Raw genomic sequence first — 27,583 nt, 5'->3', positions numbered from 1 at the left:
GTCTGACTGATTATCATTTTGTTACAGTCTGTCGCATTTTCTGATCTCAGATGTCAAATAAATACATAGTGTTCATGAAAACTGTTTTATTTAGGCCTACTTTTAATGAAATTTAAACACGCACTTGAGTTTTTTGTTCTTTTTATTTATCACACATTAACGGTGAGGGACAGAAAGTTTGAATAATATTCAAACTTTCTGTCCCTCACCGTTAATGTGAGATTTTTTGTAAGATGATTGGTTGCATATTATGCAACCAATCATCTTACAAAAAATCTCACAAGACTAAGAGGTGCTCCTCACACTGTGGTTTGTATATTTGCTGTGTTGCCTCTTTAGTACATAAACAATGTAGGATAGACTCTTTCTCTGTCTATTAGATACATTTTTGAAATTGCAATTTCCCTCATGATGACTCAGTGATCCTAATTAGAGAAATGAGAAAAGCCCTAAGTGTCAGAGAAAGCTGTGACTGTGAATCAGCATGACCACATACGGGACCTCCTCTAAGATGAGTGAAGCCATCATTAATCCTCCCTGTGCTTCCCCTACTGTGACAAATTAAACATACACTCAGTTTTCAGATTAAATATCTTCATGTCTAAAGCTGAGACAGTAATTTTGATACCTTCTGCAAGTTGTGATAACATATGCATGAAACATAAAGGTAAAGCAGGTACAGGTAAAATTCAAATCCAAATTTTAATAATAAACTACATATTAAAGATTATTTGGTTCCCTTGTGATTGTCAACTGATTCGATGGAATTGTGGGTAATGTAGTTGGAAGAATTGTTTCAGCACTGAAGTTTGATTCATGTGTTATGAGCTGAGTAGCAGCAGCAGTGGTTTTTCAACCAAATCTATTCGTCCTTTTCTTCCCAGATATCCAGCCTGGGATCCTGGAGCCTGTCCTGGAAGCAACTAAATCCTGTCAGTTATGATACTAACAGCAGGTGATAGGAAGTTTTTCTGCCCACTATACAAACTCACTGGTAAAATACAGTCTTTGCTACAATAACACCTGTGTTCAGTTAACATTTACTCCTAAACTACAATTTAAAAAGTGAATTTTTATACTTAGATTACCTTTTAAGTCCCAACTTTGAATCTTGTTTCAAAGTCTGGGGAACTCTAATGCGACTACTTTTAGCACTTGCAGATATGTATTTATTAAATGCTTTTAATCACACACTGTAATTTAGCTGTATGCATATGTAAAGATATTTAATGTGCATAAAAAGACAATAAATATTAGTGTTAAAGTGTGATCAAAACATAAAATATTAAAAAGAAATTCACAATTTAAACTAATGACCTCCTTTCCCCATAAGGCCCCAAAATGTGTCTGAGAGGATTTAACTGCATAGACCTCGAGATGGTTTATAAAAAGGTATAAATCTTAATATGACGTTTGTTGTATTTTGTGAATAATCACTCCTTTATTTGTTATGCAACAATACAAAATGATTTACAGGCATAAAATAATTTCACAAATACATAAATAAACACAAAAATATCGTTATTTGCTTAGAACTAAATAACAGCAGGTGATGAATGAAATATTAAGTGTTTATATGATGCTCATCAATCCTAAATTTTGACCTCATATACCATTCAGCTGTTTTAAAAAGCCACAACTGATGAAAAATCAAGAGCAGGAGATTTGTCATCAACCAGTCACCTGCCTGTCATGCTGGGACCACACCACACAATATCTTTGTGTTTAAAGGGAACCCGAAATGCTACACACGAAAAGGCTAATTTATACTATTGAGCCTTGTTCTCAAAAACAGACATAGATGTAAAATTATCCTTGAATTTTGCTGGAAGTTATAGTTTTAAAAACATGTTTAGCTCCATCTTCTGTCAGTGCAGAACGTGACGTCATGTGATCGGTTGGTTGATTGCGGCCAATAGACTTAAATTAGTTTATGTTAGCTAACTAGGGACAGAATCGATAACTCAGAGGAAAAGTAATGATACTAAAACTAAAAATCAGTCTAAGAGGATCACTTCTATGCTGCCTCTGACTACAACAATGAGCTTCATGTTAAAACCAAGAATAGACTGTCCACTTTCACTGTATGTCTCTTTAGCAGGACGTGGCTGGTCGCTGTTTGGCTAGCTGCACTCAGACAGGAAAATCCACCTGTTAATGTTCGAGTTTGTAAAGCACTTTCTAAATGAGGACTGTGTGGAGGAGAGCCTGTTTGAGACAGGTGACAGGTGCTTTCACCGGGCTGACATAAACTGGTTTTTCCTCCTCTGGCCAAGTTTACTGAGCAGCGCAATCAGCTGATGCATTCAGCACTTTTTATGTCATAAGATAATCTTTCTCTTCTTGAGCACATCCAGACAGTTTACAACATAATGGCCCATTTTTCCTGTGGACATGCTGATGAGTGTTAGGGTTTCTAATACCCTTTGGTAAAAAAAAAAAAATACCTGTTATGTTTTTGGTCTGATACTCATGTAGTAACCTGTTATGTAGTAAACTGGTTGTGTTTCGTTAAAGAGAGAATTTTTTTGTGTTGCATAAAATAGTGCTGATGGCATCTTGCCAATATCTGCTTTGCAAGCTGATGTCATGGCTCAGTACACCCGACCTGGTGAGGAACAGGCTCTGCTCCACACAGTCCTCATTTACAAAGTGCTTTACAAATCCAAACATTACGACTAACAGATTAATTTTCCTGTTTGGTGCAGCTAGCCAAACAGCAACCAGCCACTTCCTGCAAAAGAGACACACAGTGAAAGTGGACAGTATATCCTCAGTTTGTTAACATAAAACTCATTGTTGCAGTCAGGGGCAGCAAAGAAGTGATCTCGTTAGAATGATTTTTAGTTTTAGTATCATTACTTTTCCTCTGAGCTATCGATTCTGTCACAAGTTAGCTAATATAAACTAATATAAGTCTATTAGTAACGAACTAACCACATAACGTCATGTTCTGTACTGACAGAAGATGGCGCCAAACATGTTTTTAAAACTTTAACTTTAAGCACTTGTTTCTTAAATCCTGCTTCACAGACAGTTTTACATCTATGTCTGTTTTTAGAGCAGGGCTCAATAGTGTAGATTAGCCTTTATTTGTGTAGCATTTCATGCTTCTTTAAATAAAGCCGACTTAATCCTTGCTGTGACTTGACTCATAGGCGTAATTAAATGTCTAATTTCTCTCAGCTCTATGTGAAGGACCAACCCAAGGAGTAGTAGTGGAGTAGTATGTCACAAGATTTGAGTCTTATGGGAAGTCAGCATTTGTACTGTATTAGTTTGTACTACACTAGTTTTGCACACTTGCCACATAGCGATACTGTAACCTAAAAACTACGCCTAAGTCAATTCAGTGTTAATTTGAAAGTCATATAAAGCCTTATAAACGTGAGTGACCAGCCTCCACCTGACTGATAGCAAATAATAAAAGTATAAATTTAAAAAATCCATACGCCTGTTTTCAGATGAGCCTGGATCTTTCATTAGTTACTGAAATCATCTTAGAGGCCTCAGTTTGGTCAGCCATTATTAGGGTATATGGTGTGGTCTCAGCTTTGGGCTACTCTGGTTCGATTTAAAAAAAAGACAGCACTATCTGATCAGTTCTGTAGATGTTTGCTTAACAGGAAGAAGCTAAATTGAAACTCTGTGTTCTCACAGCTCTATAAAGTTGCCTCCCCTCCACATGTCCTCTGGAAACCACACCTCACCATCTGCTTTCAAACTTTTCATCCGTCAGTGGCGTTTAAGGAGTTTGGACAAGAAGCCAGAAGAGGCGGGACTGTCGGTCTGCACCTCTTCTTTGGCTTTGGCCTTCTCTCCGAGGCCAAGCTCCCCCTCCAATTGCTCCAACTCTGACTGGTCCAGCAGCTCAAAGTCCTCCACCTCGCTGTCCGACTCCTCGGTCAGCTCCAGCAGCCTGCTCGATTCTGTGAGTCCCGCCCGCTTGGGGTCTTCAGTTGGCGTCATGAAGCTGACTGCTGCTTCTATTCTCTCCTGGATGGCAGCTGTGACTGCAGCGGTGATAACTTCACCTGCCATCTGGTTGACCAAATCGAGGGCATTGGTGGACTGGTCTTGAGGTTCGTGCTTGGATTTGATTGGATCCTGGAGCCGAGTTGGAGGTGAAGCAAGGCCGAGGCTGAGGTCGTCGTCGTCGTCGCCATTGGTGGTCATGCCATTATCAAGTGAAGGGAATTCAGGTAGGCCACCAATGAACGGTTCTTCTCTGTCAAAGTCTGATCAAAGTGGCCCCGACACAAAAAGGAAGAAACACCAGTTACCTAAATATGTGAGACACAAAGTAGCTCTCGGCGTCAGTCAGAAGAGCGTCAAATGAAACTTACCCTCTGAGTTCTCAGTCTGTGGTGTGTGTCCCTCTGACAGGTTGAAAGTACCATTGTCTGTCCATGTGACATCTGACACCTCTGTGTCCGAGACAGACATCTCTTTACACACTGTGGAGTCGAGCTGGGGGAGAGAGACACACGCAGACGTCAGATTTTATAGTGCAAACCCAGATCTGAGCTGGTAATTGGTTGACTCAGACAAAGTGGTGACATCCGGGACTAAAAGATGAAGCCGCATAACAACTAAGTGCATGAAACTGCAGAATCCTGAAGTCACTTGAGGCTTACAAGGCATACAACACATTCTTTCTGCATTGCATTCATTATATTTGCACAGTGATTTGAACGCTCTAATAGTGAGCGTGACAGGGAAGTGCACTCAGTGAATTCAACCAGCAGCTCAGTGTTTGGCATGAGGAGAAAAACGTTAAAGCATTTCTTGCCATTGGATTTGTCCCATGCTGATGGTGATGTGGATCATGTGTATTGAATTTTACTAGCTTTAACTGGATGCTATCAGTCAACAGAGGCATAATTACATTAAGATGAGAAGATGATTAGCCAACCTTTGGAAACATAGAGGAGAGGTCTGACTCAATGCCTTCTTTCTCATTCTGAGCCTGCAGGAGTCGCTTTTCTAAAAGAAAAAAAAAAAGAAAAACATGGATAAGACTGATTTAGTTCTCTGGCAAAATACTGGATAAAAAAGGTAAACTGATTTTTACATGATAACAAATCTTTTTAATGTTTATTCGCTATTTAAATAAGCATTCTTATAAAAAATCTACTCCACATTCAGTGTACATTTCTACAATAGTTCCTACATGCTATGCAGCATTTCAAAATAATGTCAAATCTAGGTCAAGCCGTGACCTTAATGTTAATTTACCTGCACACTTAACTTTGGGTCAAATGAAAAAACAGTCTTAATGAAGTGCAGAGCAGAAACGACAGACCCTTACATTATGCTTGTTATGTGTTGTTGAGATATATGGCTCATATTGCATATGCCAAAGGAGACTTTTACGAGTTGCAACAAAACTTCAGTTAAAGTTTTTAAAGATTTGTTCTGGTTAGGTCTACATAATAGAAAAATAAAGGTCATATAGGTTTGCAGCAGTTTGGCAGGTAGTTGTCTTAAAAAAAAACACATGGTGAGTCACTTCCTGATCTCATGTCCTTGTTTGGATAATGAGTAAAAACAAATTGCATGATATTTACCGTGGTTCTCTTTGATTTTCTGAAAAAACTCGCCGATGCCAAAGTCCAGCTTCTGCAGAACTGGCTCCAGCCACGAGCTGATGTCATGAGATGAAATCAGAGGCCACAGAAAGACACCCAACACTTCACAGAGGAAGAAAAACAATGTCAGCTTATTTTGCAGAATAAAATGTGTACAGCAAGCTCAAATTCAGCATGCGATATTCATCATATGTGCTGTTTAACTTGTGCTGTCCTTGGGATTCCCATCTACTTGTTTGCTATTCAACTATGGACCATTTTTGGCCCGAGGACAACACAAGGGTTACCTCTCGGAAACCAGACAAAAAATGTGATTCAAATGGGTTTTTCAGTTGATAACTTGACCTTTTGTTGAGCAAATCTTTGAGGACTCACCTAGAATATACGAGATAACGATCCCTGGAATGTAGCGTCCTAAGACAGCAAAGAAAGTGCACACACTGCAAACCAGCAGGCAAAACTAAAACAGAGAGGCAAAAACAAAGAACTTTTTGCTGTCAGTTACAAACTAAATTCCCCCTCAACAATAAACTGTTTTAGTATTTCTGGTTTTACAGATATGCAAAATCCCTCCAAGCTTCAGCTTCAGACACAAATTACAGACAGTGAAGTTATAAAGCAAACAGGTATTTTCCAACAATGCTGAATGGTAGAATTGTTTTATACAGATTTCAATAATTTATTAACTAATTGTTATACTAAATATATATATACAGTATACATATATGCTTTGTTCATGACATACATCAGGTATGTCGTCTCTGCCTCACCTTGCCTGGGTTTTGCTTTTTGAAAGCTGATGTCTCTTGCAGGAAGAGTCTGAGGGAGTCAGTAAGCTGAGGTCCAACCCCAGTCCGGCTGTCCTGGCCTGAATCAATGATCTCCCAGCTATAAAGAGACAAAGACAGAGGAATGTTAATTAAATTGAAGATAACACTCCTGACTGTGCTTGAAACAATGGGCCTCTAAAATGTAAATTTGGAGCTCTAATGATGCTGTTACTCTAATAGCCTCCATAATTTAGACATGAAAGGCTAAAATTGTCGTGGTCGTGGGTCTGTTGCCCAGAGTTCTGTGTTTTTTAAGTTTTCTGGTTCTGTTGCATTTCTTGCTTTAGTCTGTTTTCATAGTCCCCTCCAATAAATTGACTGGACTAGATCATGCTGACACACTTTACGGTGACTCCGCATTAAAAATAGGACCAGCATTTGACAAACTAAGAAGGGGATTACATTGCTGTCAGAGGCTTGAAATTCTGCTTCGTTGAGGGTCATTAATAAATTTTAGTCCAAGTAAAAAGCCACTCCAATGCAAATGCCATTGTTTAAATTAGGAAGCCTACAATAACATTGGCATGATGACTGTGCAGACAGGTGTGGGATGGGAATAGGGATGTGAAACTGGTTTCCATGCTGTGGCACTGCTGGGAATTCTGGGCCACCTGATGATTTATAAAACTTTCCGCTCCAGGATGGGAGTTCCCGAACATCACCTCCTATTTAAGCTCCACTATCAGCCTCTCGTGTTCTCGTCAGATATAAAACAGCTATGAAAGGCACAGGTGTGGCTCGTGTGTAGGTCATGTGTGATAAATAGATATGAGTATGAGGCAGCTAAAGTCATCTTTCCTCTCTTAGCTACTTTCAGTTCCCCAGGCTGTAACGCAACGTAATATTAGTAAAGCTAAAATGTGATAAATGAGCATTTACTAGTGTATAATGTAACACCAGAAACATCTATCACCAGGACAGTGATTCTGGAAAGGTCACCTCTGAATGGCTCAAAGAACAAAGAAAAAGATTTTGTAATGGCCTAGTCAAGATCTGGACTTAAATCAGATTGATGTGCTTTCTCACGACCTCAAACAGGAAGCAAAATACTACTTCTAGAGCTGTTTAGCCTACTATCTTCTCGTGAATATGATGGAAATAAATAGCAAAAATTTGCAGAAAGAAAAGCATAAATCTGGACCCAGTTATTACAAAAATCTCAAACTCAGTGTGAGCAGTCTCTTACACTAAAATATACCTATGAAATGTGATCACTCTGCAGAAGAAAGCCTCAGTCTACCCTGCACCTTTGTCTCGTTGTCAAAGTTTATTCTGGTCTCCTTTTTGGTTTACTTCTTGTTTTATTTTAAAGGTTAGGTCTTCATATTTCTTTCTGTGTCTGCTTCCTTCTTTTGGTATTTGCCCTGTCCTCTTTAGTGTTTGATTAAATTCACCTGTAGCTTGTTACCTTTGTTTTCCTGCTGTCTATTTAGCCTACTGACTCATTTCCCAGATTGTTGTTATTGTTTATCCAACCTAAAATAAACAAGAGCATTTCAAGTTCAAACATGAATGCATAGTGTACTAAGAGAAATTTCTACTGTTGTTCAGACCAAATTAATCTGTCATTGTCAGTGTAAAAGCTGGAAATGTCTCAACCATGTTCCTCATATTAAATATCCCACTTTATCCAGCTGAGGATGGAAACTACATGTCCTGTGGTTGCAGCTGTCCTGGTGGAAACAGCTGGTGGGAAATGGTGATGGGGCTCAAGTTACTACAGCAGCTAGACAGGTTTCCACCAGTTAACCAACAAATATCAAAATACTGACAGTTTTGTAGACTGTGTTACATTTTACACAGAACCTAACTCTTTTCTGAGTCTGATTTAACTCCAGTGAATGATTGATGCAGTAAACAGTGTGGAAGGGGAAGCTTAACAAATACAAGTAGGATCACTACTGTAGCCCAGTGGCTCTGCAGCGTTTGGCAGCTTAAGGCCACGTTTACCTCCAATGACTTACGCTGAAAGTCTGTCACTAATAATATGAGCTTGTTCTTTCTTTCTGAGTGCAACTTGATACAAATTTACCAGCACATGCTGATAAAGGGACTGGACATTTGTAAAAGAAAAAAATTACTTCCAGCACGGTGTGACTTAATGTGGTATTTCTGACGTATCCCAGATTTATCCCTATTCTTGGCAGGTCTTTAGGAAAAGCTTATTCAGCCTAAGTATTGCATATTAGCATTTGCTGGCAGCTGCTAATACTGGAAACGATCTTCACCAAGGTTGGTTTTCTTCTTTCCTTGCACAGCTTTTAACTCCACATTCACAGTTTCACTGTCTCACAAACAGAGCATTAAACTAACTAAACTTGACTACTAAGGTGATTTAACTGATACCATCCTATGCATGCAACCGGTAAATCTCATATGGAGAAAAGTTGTTTACAGTTGCTGCACTTCTGCAAGCCACTTTGCAGCCCATCTTCTGCCCAGAACCTCATTTTTTTGCTTACTAACACAATCAGTGCCATGTCTGCAGTCATCTCCATTATTCTTTCATCCTTGACCAGCATTAAAGATGGACTCCACCAAGTCGTTGTTATATTTACTTTTATTACACTGTCCGACCCAACACAGATCATTTGCATTGACTCAAAATGATAATCCAAATTGTCTGTATAAATTTGTAATCTGCTACGATCCAAAAACGCCCTGTATTTGTGTTGAAAAAGAGAAACTGTTTTAGTTCAGCCATAGAAATTAAACAGTCAGAACTTATCAGTTAAACTTCCACTTTATCTGCAGCTCAGTCCAATTCTCCCTCCCCACAATCATGCTTCAGTTTGGCACCTAGGCCACGAGAAGCGAGAGTATCTCTTTTACATCCACCTGACCCACACACCCAGCCTTGTCTCACATAACCCTGATGACGAAAACTCAACCCGCTGATCCCCTCTCGACTTCCAGCGCCCTGTAGGAGTTTGCTTTCCAGGCAAGATGGTGTGCTGAACATGTGACAGTAAAATTGCAAAGCAATTATAGCAACATGGATGGGCTGACAAGGTAAGAATTTATCCATTCCACGAAAGCCAGACATCTCCCTAAAAAGACATGCAGCTCTTCTGTAAAGTTTCACCACATTTGTTTGTTTGAGCTTGTTGCTTGGTAATTTCTTTGGCAAATCCAGCTTTACAGCTGACACAGAGGCCTCGTGGATGTGATGCGATACAGTGCCATATGGATGATTGCTTGTTCTGAAATTAGTAAATCCCATTTAGTTTTCCATCCAGCTTGACTTTTACAGTAATATTTGCATCAGCTGGGAAATGAATGCACATTCAGCAGATGTTTTGACCTACTTTGATCTTGACTTTTCTGGTGGGGGTCACCAGACAGACAAACTTTCTGCTCAGGGGACTTTCTTGATTCTGTTGTTGCATTAAGGCTGAAGAAGGGAAGCTAGGTGTGATTTTTCCTGACTAAATTCCTTCTAAATACATGCTAAAATCTTGAAATCTGTTCATTAACACTTGTTAACACTACCCATTATATTAACCTCATCATCTTCATTGCAATCATGACACAAGAAGTGAAGGAACAAACCAAAACGCTTTCAAAGAAATGTTAAAATCTACCCATTTCTCTGAGCAGAGTAACACACTTTTCACGTTAAAAAGTAAGCTGGTGGCAAGTAGCCATCTTTCATCCTCATTTGTATACTGACAGGCGACCTTAATAAAATTGTTCGATTTTTATCAAGATGACCAATCAGACTTGTCTATGCAGACATTGCACTAGAGTTTACCAACAACCCATACTCCTTGAGGCAGCCTTGGAGCCCAAGCAGACTTGGAAAATGTGTGATTGGATCGGCAACTGCCCCCATTCACGTCCACAACCGAGTGGACCAACCAACCAACAGCAATGATGTCAGTAAACACACCACAAAATCTCAATGGGAATGGAAAAAAACACATTTCAAGACATTGACCCAGCCTTCAACTCCCCCAAAAATTATCCGATCAAAAGTATGAATATTGGGTTTATGTTTACACTTCTTGGTAGCCTCTATCTGCAAGATTTTCCAGTGAATATCACCAGTTTCTGACTTTAGATTTAACCAAAAAGTGTTTGCACAACTTAAAGTAGTAGTCAACCTTCAACATGTGCATTCTCAAAACTCCTGCCCCATGCTCTCTGGATACTTGTTGAGAAAAGACTATATCATGTTTCATTGCCCCAGACTCTTACACACCACCACTGAGCACTGTTATCCACTGGTGGGTCACTATTAGTCACATGTATGAAGGATTCAGGCAATAGTCCAATAGAAACTAAAAGGCTCTGAAACAACAGAACACAGAAAAGCGGCACATCTGAGCCTCTAACAAGCCCAGTGACTGCAGTTTAAAAATAGAAAGACAAACAATGCAAAGAATGGCGGCAAAAACATCTCAGCTCTTCACTTGTGTCTGCCCCCTGTTTATGTGGGTGTTTACCACAGAAAACCTGACTCTGACGCAACTAATACCTGATTATGTTCTGCGTAGAGACACACAGGTAAAAAGACTGATATTAACAGAGCGAGAAATCAGAATTCCAGCTGATGGAGTTTACATTTAATGCCTTCGTGAAAGAGCAGTCTGCATGTGTCTGCGTATGAAGCCAAAACAAGCAAGTTATATAAGAAACCAGTGGAACAGACAGACATGGCCCAATGACACAACTTTTCAAAGTTCATCTGTTCTGTGGTGCTTCTTTATTCAGACTGACATCAAAAGTTGAATGTATTATAAATTTAATAATTTTAGTATGATCTAACTTTACGTTGAGATTCTTTAGTAAGTTCAGGTCACCCTCCCAACCCCCCAAAAATAAAAGTTTTCAGTTTTTCTTTAAAGTACTTGAGTTTGTTCAGTTAAAAGTGCTACATCATCTCCTTCATTTCTGCCAAAAAAATCAGTAAATCTCAGATCCATGCGTTTTCAAGCCTACAATAAAGGGACAAATACAACTAAAATTGTCCAAATATCTGCATGTTTCCAACTGTAAAAACAGCTAAATTCTTTCTACTGGATCTGGATTAGCAGACCAGACAAGTCATTGCTCCTTAAATCTATTCTGGCTTCCTCTCCAGGACACAAATTTGTACCTCAATCCTGCCCCATGGTCTTCAGGAGACATCTCAAGGTCTTCAGGCACCTTCAGAGGGCTAAATGGTGCAAATAAAACAGCCAGGTAAAAACTGGATCACGGATAATGGTAGAAAAAAAAGAAACACCTAATTTAAATGTTTTCCAGTTGTTACAAAATGCAAACCTAGGCTTGAGGTAAGCTCAGCTTTTAAGTGTGACACACTGCACGAGAGCAGCTTCTGTTTATCCTCAATGAAGCCCCGCTTGGAGTATTTCAAGTGACCCCGTCTAAAAATAACCGAGTCACACTACATTCCATCCGGCAGCCATCAGGAGTACAGAGGGATGGGGTTGGGCTAGGTTGGGCTGGTTTGGGTGCAGTTGGGTGGGGTGGGGGGCAACAACAACAGCCTGTATCAACAACACCGATCCAACAACAACGGTCTCCTAAACACACCTGCTCTTGTTTCAGTGACATGCATTGGACAAACAGAGGAGAAGAAACACAATGTTGTCTGCGTGTTGATCGATGCTGTCAAAACTTTTAGCTCAAGGGAAGGTTTGACGCTTGTCATGCCCTTTTCCTTCCAGCGGGCCTCGACCCCAATTCGCTGTCACTTATGGACAAACAGTTTCCACCCTTTTGTATTTGTCTGGGTGTTTAACCCAAGAGGCAAAATCCAGGAGTCAAAAGAAGTTCATGTAAAGACCACTTCAGGACGGCTCCAAAGACGAGACGTTACTGTAGCAACGTGTTTATGGTGTAGTACAAAAAAATAATTTTGACCGATTTATTATAGCTTTGACTGATGAGGTGTAGCTGTCAGCCAGCTTCACCTGAACTGGACTTCTTAGCCGTGTTTGTGCTATTTGTACCTTTTGGTGTCACGGACCCGGTTCCGGGGACTCGGGGTTCGTGAACAGTGTGGACCTTTATTGTTATTAGTGTATTGGATGTATGTTTGCTGCACTGTGTTCTTGTGTTCAATGCTGGTGTGTGTATGTGTGTGAGGCTGGAGGATGAAGGACAGCCACCTGCAGGCCTGATGGGTGTGGCCCTGCCAGCTGCTGGTCACGCCTAGCTTACCACACACCTGCTTCTGATCAGGATCGTCGGGGGAGCTACTTAACAGAGCGATGGAGCTTCCTCCGGCGCAGGATCGTTGAGTTAGACTCCATGTCAGTGTTTGTAGTGCTGGTCAGTGTATGCCTGCTGGAGTTGGTGCCATAACGGCTGTGTCTGTGTTTTTTCCTCAGGAGAGTGGAACACAGGACTGCAAGACACACGGGGTGTGTGAAGGCACAGGGGCAGAGAGCACGGGATACCAGCACTTGGGAGAAGACACGTCACGGGAGTCGAGGGAGCACTTTTGGAGATTCAATGTGTGGTGTACATTTACCTCACTGTAAATAAACCCACTGTTCATTTCATTAAGTCCAGCGTTTGGGTCCTTTCTCCAACATCCCCCACGGTCTGCCCCCCAGACCGTGACATTTGGAGTATTTTTATGGAATTATCATAAAAATAATATGCTTACTTTGTAGTATAGACAAAAACAGAGAGATGCCAACAGGTAAAGGTTATCCAGATACTTTTAAGACGAAAAGCAACAAAGTCTGGATGTAATCACTGTTATTCTTTATATATGACTTAATCACATCACTTGACTGTGATGAAACACTCATAGTTGGTTTATTGTGCTGTTTTTACTCCAGTGGACCCCAGGTCCAATCAGAGCGGGCACTCTGAAACACACCCACTCCACCCCAAGTGATCTGATTGGTTCAAGTGCTTCCAGTCAGTCTGAATCTGTTCCAGCGGTGTGGAAACAGCTGAGTCACTCACACACACACACATGCACAGTAAGTAATTAGGCACACATTGCACTCAGGTTTCACAACTCTTAAGAAACTTTGCAGTTGTTGTGGGAACACAGAGTAGCTCAGCACTGAGTCTTTCCTCGAAGCCAACGCCACAAACACAAATTGTATGAGTCGCATGACGTTCGTCTACATCTGTAAGCACCATCATTTAAACACACAAATGGCACTGACATGATGCTTGACCAACAGTTCTTTCACTTTCCCAATAACAGTTTTATTGCATTTGGCATTTGTTTACATCCTGTAACTCTTGACTCCACAAATCCACAAAGCTGGAGTAATTTATAACACCTGTGTATGTGCTGGGCTTTTTTGATCACTGGATAGTTCTCATATTTATATAATGATAAACCTGAGAAACAATCACAGTTATCTCTCTGTTTTGGTTCTATGTTCTGCTGTGTGACTCAGCCTGACTTGTGTTATTGAGCTTCCAGGTGCAGCAGGAAGCAGGTTTTACCAAATAAGCTATTACACCCACTAAGCACCAAACAGCAGACGGGCACACGTAAATGTCAGCTGTTAAAGTAAACAGCAACAACAGCTTCAACTCTTCTGGGAAGGCTTTCCACAAGGTTTAGGAGTGTTTATGGGAGTTTTTCTTCCAGAAGCACATTTGTGAGGTCAGATACTGATGTTCAACCTGCCCTTCTCACAGTCTCTGCTCTAATTCATCTAAAGGCATTCTATCAGGTTGAGGTCAGGACCCTGTGGAGGCCAGTTACGGTTTCCCACACCAAACTCTGCTCTAGAGCCCAGTGGTGGCATGCTTTATATCACTGCATCTGACGCTTTGCATTGCGCTCAGTAATGTAAGGTTTGGATGCAGAAGCTCGGCCCTGGAAAAGCATCCCATGAAGATCTCTACGCACTGTTCTCGAGCTAATCTGAAGGCTGTTTGAAGTTCGGAGGTCTGTAGCAACTGAATTTGCAGAAAGGTGACAAACTCTGTGCACTATGTACCTCAGCATTCGCTGACCCTGTTCAGTGATTTTACGTGGTGTACCACTTCATAGCTGAGTGGCTGTTGTTTGTAATTGCTTCCGCTTATATAATGCCAATAACTTTTAGCAGAGAGGAAATTTCACAACTGGACTTGTTTTGCAGGTATCATGGTTTCACTCTGGAATCCACTGAGCTCCTGAGAGTAAACCATTCTTTCACAAATGTTTTTAGAAGCAGTCTGCCTGCCTGCTTGATTTTTATATACCTGTGGCCATGGAAGTGATTGGAACATTTGAATTCAGTGATTTGGATTTGTGAGTGAATACTTTTGGCATGTATGTGTATGTTCCTCAGGAGTTAGTGGAGACCACACGAGAGTGAAAAGGAAACTAACATTCACCATTTACACAACATGACTCAAAATAAATGCCAACTGTTACTTACATTACTTGCGACATTGTTTTTTCAGTTATCAACACCCCTCCCATGCCCCCCTGCACAAACACACACACACGTAGATATATGTGGCTGGCTCACACTCCTCAGCTGTCAGCTCACATTTTGGGTCAGCACCTAATCTCCTGCAAGCCTTTGCCTGAGACGTGCTCTGTGCCTGATGTACAATTACCCACAAGACAGCTCTGACAGGCAACAGCAGGTGGCAACAACACAATCCCATCCTGCCAGCCAAATGCCACAGAGACAGATAGAGGAAGAGTACAAGACAGACTGTGGAAGTGTGGATATGCAAATAAGGGCAAAAGAAATCTGAAACAATCAAAGCTCCCAACATAAACTGCAAAAATTTAGTGCGAGACCTAAGCTCCACACTACAGCCAAAAATAAAACCAACATATCAGTGCTAAAATCTGCAGTTCCTCTAACGGCCACTTGAGGCTGTCCCAAAGTACATCAATCCCCACAAGACTGTTGAAATTACTCATTTCACTGCAGAAACAAACATGTTTAAAGTTTGATTTAAAAAAAAAAACATTTAAAAAACTCTTTAAGTATTTTATGCCCTCAATTCAACTGCACAGTGGAAAATATTTTTATAATTCTACTTTTTTGGATTTGTTTAAAAAGCTGGCATCTTGAAATGAAAGCTGTGGTGACTTTGATGCACATGTCTGGAGTCTGGGAACTAGCTAGTTGAAGAAGTTGGTGATCCAATTATTTATTAGTCTGACACTTAGCACAAATTAGCAGCTATCTTCATGATCTACAATCTCATTCAAATATGGCCACTTAGCTCTAATAAATTCAAGTCCACAAACCAAAAGGTGACTTTGATGTAACTGTTGTACAGTTGGTACAGTTTTGTTCAGGCATTTACTCACATTCATTATGAGGCAGTTGAAACTTGGACACAGCTGCATGTTCGAACAGGAAAATGATCCCAAAAAAACATCACAACTGGTTTTGAAATGGATAAAGTAGGCTAACATTAAGCTTCTGGAGTAGTTTTCCCAAAGTCCCGACCTCAAGCCTACTGCACATTTGTGCTATGTAACCAACCAGATTAAATGAATTCTACCAATTCTGCCAAGAGTCACTTGAATGAGTGATGAAACATTTCTCCCACGTCCAGATGAACAGAATTAACTTTTTGGCAAATATTAGTGGGCATGTATTTATACAAAATGCAAAATCGTACATCCAATTCTTGTTTTTTAAAGCCGTTAAAGAGGTACGCTGTGCAATCATTCCACCCAGGAATTAGAACAGTTTCAGAAATCATTAAAAGCCCAAAATTAACATGAAGTCCATGCACATGAGTGTAACGTCTTGATGCATTCTCAATCATCTTTCGCCATCTTACAGTGATTGCAGCCATTCCCCAACTCTCTGTGAATGGTACTCATGGCCATTGATCAGTGGTCTTTGAGCAGCGGGTTTTGGTCAGTGGTTGTTGATCAATGGTCATGAGAATTTGCATAATTAAGATTAAGGAACTGACCTCCCAGCCCATTGTTCCTTCAGTGGGCTGGTTTCAGTCATTATGCAAATGTCCTGTTTATAAGATTGAAACCTGCAGTCAGCTGAGACTGAAGAAGTCACCTGGATGAGTGACGAAACGTTTCTCCCACAAAACTCTACGTCCAGATGAACAGAATCAACCTTTGGACACATGAGTGTAACTTCAAGCTACAGCTGTACTTCTCACACTATTAACATTTTTCAACCAAAAGTTGTTGTCATCAGCTCCACTGACTCAAACACTGAATACATAGAAGATAGAAACTGGGTGAAAAAAGTCCAAATGAAGATTACAAGTGGACCTTTATTTATTAATCAGTTTGGTTTTACTTGGATGAAAAATCTTCAACTGGGTGAACTATAACTGAAATGAAACAATTACTATGTCCATGATATTAAAATGCATCTTGTGAGGTGTCTGTCATTTTAAGTACAGTGTAAATTGCCCCTGACCTGGACTCACCCAACTATCTGTTATATAACTCAGATGTGTTGCATCCAGCCTGGCGCCCACAAATCCCTGTCACCTCCGCTGAATCCCATGGAACCTTTAGAGCCGGCATCGAGTAACGGACGACCTCCACCCCTTGCACCACTAACACCATTTGAATGTGACTCCCCCTTCAATGCCTTTACCACTTGGTCACAAAACAGACTGCCAAATGGGTCATGGCTCAGCACCATTAAACGGGGATCTGAAACTCTGAGAACGTGCATTAAGATATTTCTATTTTATTTATTCCACAGCAAAAATTTTATTTTTATCATGGTATTTATAAAGAACAATCACTGAATGGTACTTTAATGAACAATTCAAATAAATGGGAACTGTCAGAAAGTACAAAGTAAAAGAACAAAGAATAAACCATGATCAATACCACAAATTCAAAGATTTGATGTCATCGCTTATAGTTTTTTGAATTTCTTGTAAATTCTCACATATTCTGATTATTTACATAAAGGATTACAGGATTTTCTCTTTGAACTCGACTGTATATTTACCTGTTTTCAGCTCATGCTGAGCAGGTTTATATGTAACTTTATACAAGAAGAAGACCAAGAAGAAAATCTTATGAATTTCCTTTTAAAACACGATCACAAAGCTTTTTCTTTTAAAGATTCTTGCAGCACAAATCATTTACCCTCACCATATGTTTAGCTCCACAGTGACATAAACATACTTCAGGTAATGTAAAACTGTAAAGTATTAAATGGTGCTCACTGACAGTTAATGAATACTATAACAAAACAAGAGTCCATAAAACAGATTTGGAAACAGACCAAATCTGACCAGTGAAGGACTGTACAGTAATTATTCTACAGTTACGTATCCTGAAATATTGAATCAAATAATGTTGTTATTTAAAGAGGAACTATTATTCATTTTCTTATTTATCCATCCATTATCTTCTGCTTATTCAATTGAGGGTTCAGTGAGTGGGGATATTGAAAGTATGGTGATCTCAGAGAAACATTATTAAGGACTTGGAAACGAGCAACACATACCTTCTTTGAACCTTATTTTCAGATTTTAATGCAGTTTAAATCTGTGTTGTTATTTAACAATTTTCCTTCAGTCCGAAAACTTTAGGTCACAGTTTAACAGCTTGGGTGTCAGATTTTAATGGAAAAATACAAAGAGATGACTGAGATCACTATTAGATTAATATTTCATGTTTAAAGTTATGCGTAGAAATTGTAAAGTCACACTTTTGCCTAAACAAACTGAATAATTCATGATTGTGTGCTCAGGCTCCATCCAGTGGCAGAAATAAAAAACTAAGGATATGGATGGAAAGACAATCATGTAAAGAAATTATTCTTGTTTTCTTACAGAGAGGAGAGAAGGAAAAAAACATGCTCATAACTGAGTTCTCTATTGTCAATAGTACTTTAACGTGATACACTTTTTGAAATATTTCTTCACAACAACTGAAAGTTTTGTAAATAAGTTTGTTTGTTTAGTTCTTCATGGAAATTATGTGAGAAAAATGTCATTCATCCTTAAGCCATCCTTTAAGCTCTAAACACCACGTCCAGAACACCTCACTATGAATGTGAATGGTACTTATGACCATTGGTCAATGGTGTTTGATCAGTGGTTGTTCCTAAATGGTCATGAAAATTTGCATATTATGATCAAGAAACTGACTTCACACACAATTGTTCTAGTTTCAGTCATTGTGCTAATGTACTGTTTATAAAGTTGGGGAAACCTGCAGTCAGCTGAGACTGTAGAAGTCACTTTCTCCCACTGAAAACACTACGTCCAGATGAACAGAATGAACCTTTTGGGGTCATCCATCCAGTTTCTTCTACAATTCAGATAATGGGGGTGTGAAGCTTATACTATGCTGTCTTAAGGCGAGAGTCAGGGTATGCCTTGAAGAGCTCACCCTCCATCACAGGAGAGAGAGACACACAGAGAGACAGACAAGCATTCACACTAACATTCACACCTACAGCAAATTCAGAATCCGTAATTAACCTAACACCATCCATGTCTTTGGACTGTGAGAGGAGGAGCCACAGTAAAACCCACGCAAACACAAACACCACACAGAAAGGCCCCAGGCTGGATTCAAACCAGAGTTTGAAAAAATTTAAAATTTAAAAACTTCCAACTGAGATGAGTGTCAGGGAGATTTGTGACAGAAAGACAGCTTTAAGCGTGAAGGGAAGGATGGTAGTAAGACCTGCTGTCATGCATGGTTTGGAGACACTGACAAAATGACAGGAGGCAGAGCTAGAGCTGGCAGGTTTAAAGATGCTGGGATTTTCACTGAGAGTCATTAGAAAGAATAGGTATTTGGACATATCAGGTTGAGGTGTTCTACTGACAAAGTTAGAGAGACAAGGCTGAGATGGTTTGGACCTGTGCAGGGTAGGGACAGTGAAAATGTTAGACAAAGGATTTAAAGATGAAGATGCCAGACAAAAAGAATAGAGAAAGATTCATGGGTGTAGCGTAGGAGGACAAGCAGATTGTTGGTGTGACAAAAGAGGATGCAAAGGACTGGGTGAGATGGATGATCCACTAAGAAGAAGATGAGATGGAGAAAAACTAAAAATCTGTGTAATTTACAGCACCTGTTTGATGCATGTGTAAAAAATGTGACCTGCTTCTAATAAGAATCTTTTAAACGAAAAGGCACAAACACGGACTATCAGGTCTAACATCCTCATGTTGGTGTTGTTCCTGGATCAACATAATAATGTTAGTCTGGGAGCATCATTGGATCTGACGAATCACATTGTGTTGTCATATCATTGTGACTTTGGGAAAAAACTGCCGATGTCCACTCAGGAAAGAAATCAAAAAATGGGGTGTGAGGGTCAGGGTTAGGGTTGGAGAACAGGGTGTGATCGCGGTCAGGGTTACAGCCTCAGGTTTACGATTTGGTGTGTGGTGTGAATTTGTTTCCACGTGGCAAAACTATTACATCACTACAATCTCATTGGTCACTTGTGATGTCCAACCTGGACCAACATTAGCTTTGTTGATCCAGGAACAACATCGACATGATATCAGCTCGTGCTTGCTATTAATCTGTTTAGGCATCTCTGATTATCTAAGTATCAACACTAAGCAGCCAGTCACAAGCTTGCAGTTAGAGGGAGGTTTCAGATCGTGAATGCAGCTCTGTTCATAGTAAAGGCATACCCCAGGACATACAGATTATAGTAATGGTTAATTACAGTTTAATCTGATACCTTCTGATACACGTCAGATTCTCCAAAAGCCTAGAAACTTTTAAAACTGCTCTTAAAACTCACCTCTTTTCATTGGCTTTTAGAAAGGTTTAATTTATTTGTTTATTTATTTTTTATTTTGATCAGCGAGGTGTTTTACGAAATTGTGTTCTATTGTATTTTTATCTGTATTTACTGTACAGCACTTTGGTCAGCCTTGGTTGTTTTTAAATGTGCTCTATAAATAAACTTGACTTGACTTGACCTTCCAGCTGCATGTCCTGTCTTTCAAAAAGAACCAAATTCATTCCATATATTTACTTTCTGTTGATCAACTAATCTGCTAATTAAGTAGGCATTTGAGTCATGCATCACAAGATACGCGCATGAAGTGAAACTGTAGGTTTCACTGTTTGACAAATCACACAGTTTAGTCTGACACACACAGGCGATATTAGCAGGGGGATTAAATTAGACAGTCATATGTGAGCAATCAGCTCTGCAGGGCTGCAGCTGAGAGTCAGGACGAGACCCGGCTCTCGCAGAGGACTCAGTCATGCATGATACAGTATGAGAAGCTACACGTCTTTATATACTCTGTGTTAGGAAACCTTCCAGTATATTTACAAGAGATGACTCAAATTTAAGGCAGAGAAGTTGTTTTAGAATCACTGCACATCGGCAGAGCTGAACTGCTCATCCAAACCATGAGCGCCAAGAAGCTTTTAGAGAGTAACAAATAAAACACGTTCCCGTTTTAAATGTGCATCTGCTTTGCTTCTGACAAATCGTGTTTTACCATTTTTAAATGCAAATGCCTCTGAAATATCCTCAGCACATGCAGACATGTATAAGAAGCATTTCAGAGGTATAAATTGACTCAGAATCTGACGTTATTTAAGCAGAACATTATATAACCTGTTTTTTGTTTGTTTTTTCACAAGCTTAAGTTTTAGCCTTGGCTCAGCTTTAATAACGCACTTAATCGTCTTTAAACTCATTATTTAAATGCACCTTGGATGTTGTAACTGTTCCTTTCCTTGGATTTTGTCCTTTATCTTTGACCTTTTAACTAAGAAAAAATCACCTTCAAACTACAAACAACTGAATGATGCAGGAAGCACGACACAGTTGATCAACTTTTAGCGTTAATCCACCAAAACATTAGCTGCAGTAGCAATCTGGGAAGTTGAAGGACAGCCAGTGTCCAGTCTGACTGTTTTGGAGTTTTGCATTGTCACATGGACCTCTGTTGGGTGACATTCAGAAAAGTCAAGGCTGCGGTGCATCTGTGAAAGCAGGGGTAGCTGCAGAAGTAACCCACCAGAGGCAACAATTTAAAAACCTTTGGAATGAAGGTTTCAATCACTGCCAGGTGCCGATTAATATGAAAGACAACTCAAAAGTTATGAAAATTCAAATTCTGCAAAAGCTGGATGATTTTAAGTGTTTTGGTAAAGATCTACTACAGCAACCCATCTAATATGTGAAATAAAATGACTGAAAAGAAAAGAAACTTCATCTATATCAAAACGCCACCTTGTCCTTTGTGGTCACACAGACTTTTTCTAGGTTTCAGTATATGAAGCATGGATGTCTTAAATCTCCATTCATGATGAGGTGACTAATGAAGTTATGAGTATTTCACAATCAGAGCCACTGAGGGCTGGTCTGAAAAGGCCGGGATGTTGACAGTGAACACTCAGCTTGAAGCTTCTCAACACAACTCATTTTTTTCAAATACAACCTACGAATAATTACTGAAACATGCTGAAACATTTAATGAGTAGCAGTATAGAACAATGCATCGTCAGCCCAAAGCTCCTGTGTGATTTTGTATCTGTAAAAAATAACTGAGTTCATGGAGTGTGTTTACATGGTCATGCTGCTTGTGAGGTTTATCCTGGTTATATCCAGGAAATTACGTCTGCAGAGAAACCTGCTGCTACAGGTTCCTGTATACATGATAAACACTTGTATCCTGGTTACTGATTAGTGCATGATATTTGCACAGGAACGTGTGACAGCAGCAAACACAAATTAGCAGAAAGGGCTGGTGTGACATTTCTGTAACTGTGACTGCAGGCTTTAACTCCTTCACACCCCAGAGACTGAAATCATTTCCCTAAAAGATTGTTTGTGTTTGTGTTGTATTACTTGGCTTAATCTGCTGCAAATAGTCAGCAACACACCACCATATTCAGGTTTTAAGAAAACAGAGCAATGGGCTCATGTAGTTTTAATGAAGGATATATTTGTCGTGGTCCCTGAGTTTTGAATTTCTTGTGAACTGATGATTCCATAACCAGGTTTCTTCCTCTTAAAATTAAGTTTTCCTTCCCACCATTGCCAAGTGCTTGTCTCATTGGGAGTCATGTGACATTTGGGGATTCTTTCTAATATTACAGAATAATGCACCTCGAGGCGTTTGTTGTAAATTAACACCATATGAATAAAAGTGAATTGAATTTTTGTTTTTGAGAATCCACTATGAGCTTTGTTTCCTATTTTTTTTGTAATATTAGTGAGTGTTTAGTTTAATATTGATAGAGTTTTTATTCACTTATGTTTATAAGTCTTGTTTATGTTCTACTTCGACAGGGTTCTCTGTGGTTTAATTTTCAATATTTTCAGTTGTATTTACAACTTTTCAGTTGTATTTAGTTCCCTTTTGCTCCCTATTCTGTTCCAGTCTAACCTCTTTAACTTGTCACGAGACAAAGAAAGACAATAACAATCTTGTTTCCCCATTCTGTTACTTCCTGTTTTATTTTGGTATTCGTTGTTCTCTGTGTTCCCTCTGTCTTGTTATGTTTTCTTCAACTGTGTTCTCCACCTTTTTTCATTTCCCTCGTTACCTGTCTGTACTGTCTCAGTCGTCCCTCTGTCCTTTGTCACATTGCCTACATTGTTATGTCTCGTTGCTCTGTGTTCCCAGAGAATTACATTCCTAGTTATCCCTGGTATTTATATTTCCTGGCTCTGTTCGGTAAATGTTTTGGATTTTGGGACTTTATTTATCTCTTGGTGCTAAAAGCATTACAGGTTCAGTTTTAATTGAACCTCAGTCTCTGGCATAATATTGTGCATATGTCCAAACTCAAAAAGAGATCATAGCTAGAGGTGATTCATGAAGCAACACTGTGTAACGCCACCACACTGCTGCCAGTCGATTCTTTCTTCAGTTGAACAACAGAGTAAGACGTCTGATTACTGAAGCTGATTACATCAACTTGATTTCAGGAGTCACAAACATCCAATTAAACTTTCCTTCGTGTGATATCAACAATTTAAGCTGACCAACTTTTTGTTTTTCAGCCAAGATCCTCTTCACCTTTCAGTTTGTGAAAAACAAGTTGTGTCAGACATAATTTAAATCTAAGATCAGATGTGGTTTGAGCAGAAGCTTGATGCAGACATGTTTGTTCTTGATTTCTTTGTTTAAATTAACTTCACTGTCCTATGGATGCCTTCAGGTTCAGGAAACAATGAATGCCGCAATAGCATCTTCACCAATATGAAGATTTCTTCCTTCAGAGCAGCTCTGCCTCTCTGATATGTTTTAAAATCCAAACACTCCCATTGTAATGTTCACCAAACACACATTATTAACAAACCTGCACATCACAATCACCTGCACTTAAGTGTCTTACCTTGTTGTCATGCTGTGCCATAACTGGGCTCCTGTGAAAAAGAACCACAGATGTGTTATTCATCAGCACTCACGCGCTCACACCCACTGCAGAAACTGTGGCAAAGAGAGAGCTGAGCCTGAAGGCTTAGCTATTGATTTATTGGATGATCTACATTCCTGCCCTCACCTATCGAGCTGTTGGTGGTGACGGTAAGAATATCCCCTAAACCCGGATAGGTGGTAGAAAATGAATGGATGGAAACAATGATAAAATGGCTGGAGCAAACTGTAATGTAGTTACCACAAGCTATGATTGGGCTCTAAATGTAATATAACAACCATGTAATAAAATAATGTTAAAAGAAACATAATTTGTAGATGAAATAAATGCTTAACAAAGACCCTTTTCATGTTTCCAACCACAGGTTAATTAGATATAATCGTTTTTTCGATGGGGTGGCTGTAGCTCAGGTGGCAGAGCAGGTCAGCCACTAATCAGAAGGTCGGTGGTTCGATCCTGGCTGCATGCCAAAAATCCCTGGGCAAGATCTAACCCCATGTTTGCCCACTGATGGTGGTCAGAGCGCCCGGTGGTGCCAGTGTCCTGTCAGTGCGCCCCAGGGCAGCTGTGGCTACAACGTAGCTTGCTATCAACAGTGGGTGAATGACTGAATGTAGTGTAAAGCGCTTTGGGGTCCTTAGGGACTGAGTAAAGCGCTATACAAATGCAGGCCATTTACCATTTTTTATTGAGTGTTGATATAGTGCTAATGATTACTGTGATGTTATGAAATTATACTTAATGACGTGAAGTATGCAAAAACAGTTTTCTTTAACAGAAGTGTTAGGTGATGATAATGAAAGTTTTCTACAAAGAGAAAACTATACTGATAACATTAAACTTAAATAACTGCTGACATCAGGAGTCCAATGTGTTCAAAGTGTAATTGTGAGCAACAGTCAGGCTGATGAGTCACCATCCGCCATGAAAGATGATGCCTCATCCTTACTCATCGGGCTAATAAGCCAGGATGAAGCTGAAATCACGTAAACATCCGAACCAAATAGATTTGTTTGGTTTCAAAGCAGCCATTTATAACTCTGGTGAGGGAACATCTTGGGTTTAAGCTGAACGGCTTATTTATTTCATTTTAATTTTCCTCTTCATTTGTCAGGGATGGAAAAAACATTTATCTACTAATAAAAAAGATCCACTGTATCAGATTTAGCTGTTAGCTATTTTTCGTCCGCAGTCCCTGAAATATAAATATAAATAAAGAAATCACCAATAAATAAATTATAGTAATAAAAATGCTGTTGACATTTCAACATAATAGACCAAACATTTACCAATAATTTCAAAACCACAGACAGTATCCACATCCCATATATCCATTACGCTCATAAATATCAAATACATCTAAATAATATATAAAAGCCTTTTTAAAATCTGAGCTCCTCGTTCATTCAATGCATCTTTTTGTAAATGTTTTATATTCTTGTCAACAGCTCTGTTAGTTTATAGGGTTTGTGCTACAGCCACATCACAATCCTCCCCTTAAACACTCCCTGGTGCTTCCTTTTTTCTCTGTCTTGTATTTGTTTGGTGCCTCCCACCCTTGTTTGTCTGTCTGTCTGTGTTTTTGTTGTGGATGGGTGTGGGCGAGGTCTCCCTTATTCCTGGCTCCCAGCTCTGCTCATCCTGCACACCTGCCAACAATCAGCCCCACCCAACCTGTTCATCTGCCTTCCATCCACTGTGTTAACGTTTTCTCCAACCATTCCTCGCCACAATGCAGTTTCTACCTCAGTAATAGCACTTTGAACACCAAATTAGAACTTGCTTGTAGTAAATCTGCTCTAATGTTTCTTATCACAAAGCTTTCTCCATTTTTTCTTCTTCAGGAACATCACCCAGCTGCCCGCCAGTCTGCTTCTCCCTCTGACTACCTCAGCTTCTTGCACTCTTATATATTATAGATCATTCATTCTTTTCTATATTTAGGGTATTTATTGTTTTACATCTTCTAATCTGAGTGTCTGTCGTCTTTTTAATTACCAGGGGTTGATTACTCCCACAAAGGCCCCGCATACATTATAATGCTATTACTACATCTGCAGCAAAAGTGGTCCTGACAATAATCTGTCCATTTTCTCAAACACTGGATGCGACGCTGCAGCCTGCACCAGCTTTTGGTTCACAGTGACATTACACAAGACTACAGCCTGGCCCTAGTTCAGCATCACTTGATGCCTCTGTCACACAATACACAGACTCCTGGGACACAAAGTCATCACTCAAAAGTGTTTAAACTGATTTCAAGCAACTTTTTGTAAAGCACCTTTACACATCTTGTGCACTTTGACAAACACTTTAGTGTCAGTTGGTCTTTTATCGGTGTCAGTATTTGTATTTTAAATGGGTTTCGGGGCAGTTATGACTGAAGATCCAGAGTTATGAGATTAAGGCAAGGCAGTTCCTTACTAGTTATTCTTCTCTTTAATCGACTGATCATTTGGGGGTTACCTGCGGATCTGGACCGAATTACATCTCGGGTGGTGACCGTGATGACCAGCAGGGCCAGGAGGAAAGCCAGGAGGGTGTAGGCCCGAAACGAGTCAAAGGCCACAAACCTGCAGGGAAACAGAACAAAAGTTTCACTCACAGCAGCTCACTCAGGTTGTTGTGATGCACTCCACAGTTTAACTCTGTGGAAGTTTTAGCAGATCGATGTTTATTTTTGTGGAGCTGTTTATACAAGATGATAAAGCTTTATATTTTGATTTTGGATACATAATTTTACATCCGTGGATGTAAAAAAAAACTCACCATCTATTGTGGAGCTAAAATATTCTCATATTCTTTTGCTATAATGAAAAAATGACCCTGTGTCAGAATTTTGAGCTTTTCTGCTTTCCTTACACAAAAAGTCAGGATGCAGAATTATAACAGATCTGTGTAACGAAGACTTTATAACAGCAATCTATGCTTTTCCTCTTTCAGTACATTAACCACTGCAGCAGTAATATAGCAATGCTGGAATATATAAAAATACTAATACAAACAAAATTAAATGAACACTATTTGGGGTTTTAAATGTTTTTTAAGTGCTTTTACTGTTGACTAATTATAAATGTAACTCTTATTTTTAGGCCATAAAATACATTTCAAACAATATATTGTAACAGAATGAGAAAAGTGAAATTTGTTTAAACAGACAAACAAACATAAACTTGACGAATTTTGTCTCATGAAGTCCCAAATTATTGTGATTTGTTTGTTTTTTTGCTCATGGTGGTAGCGGTTTGTTTTGACAATGTCCCTGATACAGACATTACATACAGAAAAATATAAGAAACATACAGAAAAATACAGAAAACAGTGGCAGCTGAGTATTTACAACCCCTTTTTAAAGATCATCATTATTATTATTAGTGTGTGAAGTATAGATGAATTTAAAAGTAACAACGTCAAATGATTTAAAAGATATAATAGAAAGAAAGGACTAAAGTTGAAATAATTACGCCTTTAATGTGGAATTACTAGGATGTCATGATTTTTTAACAGTATATTTAATATTTAACTTAAAGTCATAATTATTATTATTATTTATTTATTTTTATTAACAGGAGCTCAGTGCTGTGAGATATCCCTGCGTCATGATGCCTACCCGAACATCGCGTTGGCTGCAGCAAACAGGGCTGAAGTCCTGCATGGTCTCCGCCTCCAGCTGACCAGGCCGGTGAGGCGACACCCTGCGCGGCCGGGAAGGGTCTCCTGATCCCGGCTTGGCGGTCCGCCGGCCGCGGCCACCTGCCCACCTCCGGCGGGTCCTGCTTCCCGGCTCCCCAGCATTGAAAAACGACCGGGGTCCCTCCGCTCTGCCCCTCCGCTCCTTCAGCAGAGATGGGTGTTAAGCAAAGCGGAGACTTTACTGAGCT

The 27,583-nt window shown here is 39.6% G+C and overlaps 1 protein-coding gene across 1 annotated transcript; it reads right to left on the bottom strand.

The window, feature by feature from the left end:
- Positions 1–283: 283 nt before the first annotated feature.
- On the bottom strand, positions 284–27,583 carry retreg1 (reticulophagy regulator 1). Its single transcript, XM_085437978.1, has 9 exons — positions 27,313–27,583; positions 26,169–26,275; positions 23,661–23,691; positions 6,362–6,479; positions 5,967–6,051; positions 5,571–5,693; positions 4,916–4,986; positions 4,347–4,470; positions 284–4,238 (listed from the first exon to the last, which is right to left on the bottom strand). The coding sequence occupies exons 1-9, from the start codon at positions 27,495–27,497 to the stop codon at positions 3,736–3,738; spliced, it is 1,347 nt and encodes a 448-aa protein (XP_085294104.1). The 5' UTR covers positions 27,498–27,583; the 3' UTR covers positions 284–3,735.

Source organism: Copadichromis virginalis, linkage group LG18, assembly GCF_057382275.1.
Source record: "Copadichromis virginalis isolate Kocher_CV1m ecotype Utaka linkage group LG18, C_Virginalis_male_GT1.1, whole genome shotgun sequence".
Lineage (NCBI taxonomy): Eukaryota > Metazoa > Chordata > Actinopteri > Cichliformes > Cichlidae > Copadichromis > Copadichromis virginalis.
The sequence above is the reverse complement of the archived record's forward strand: the minus strand, read 5'-3'. Positions and strand labels throughout refer to the sequence as shown.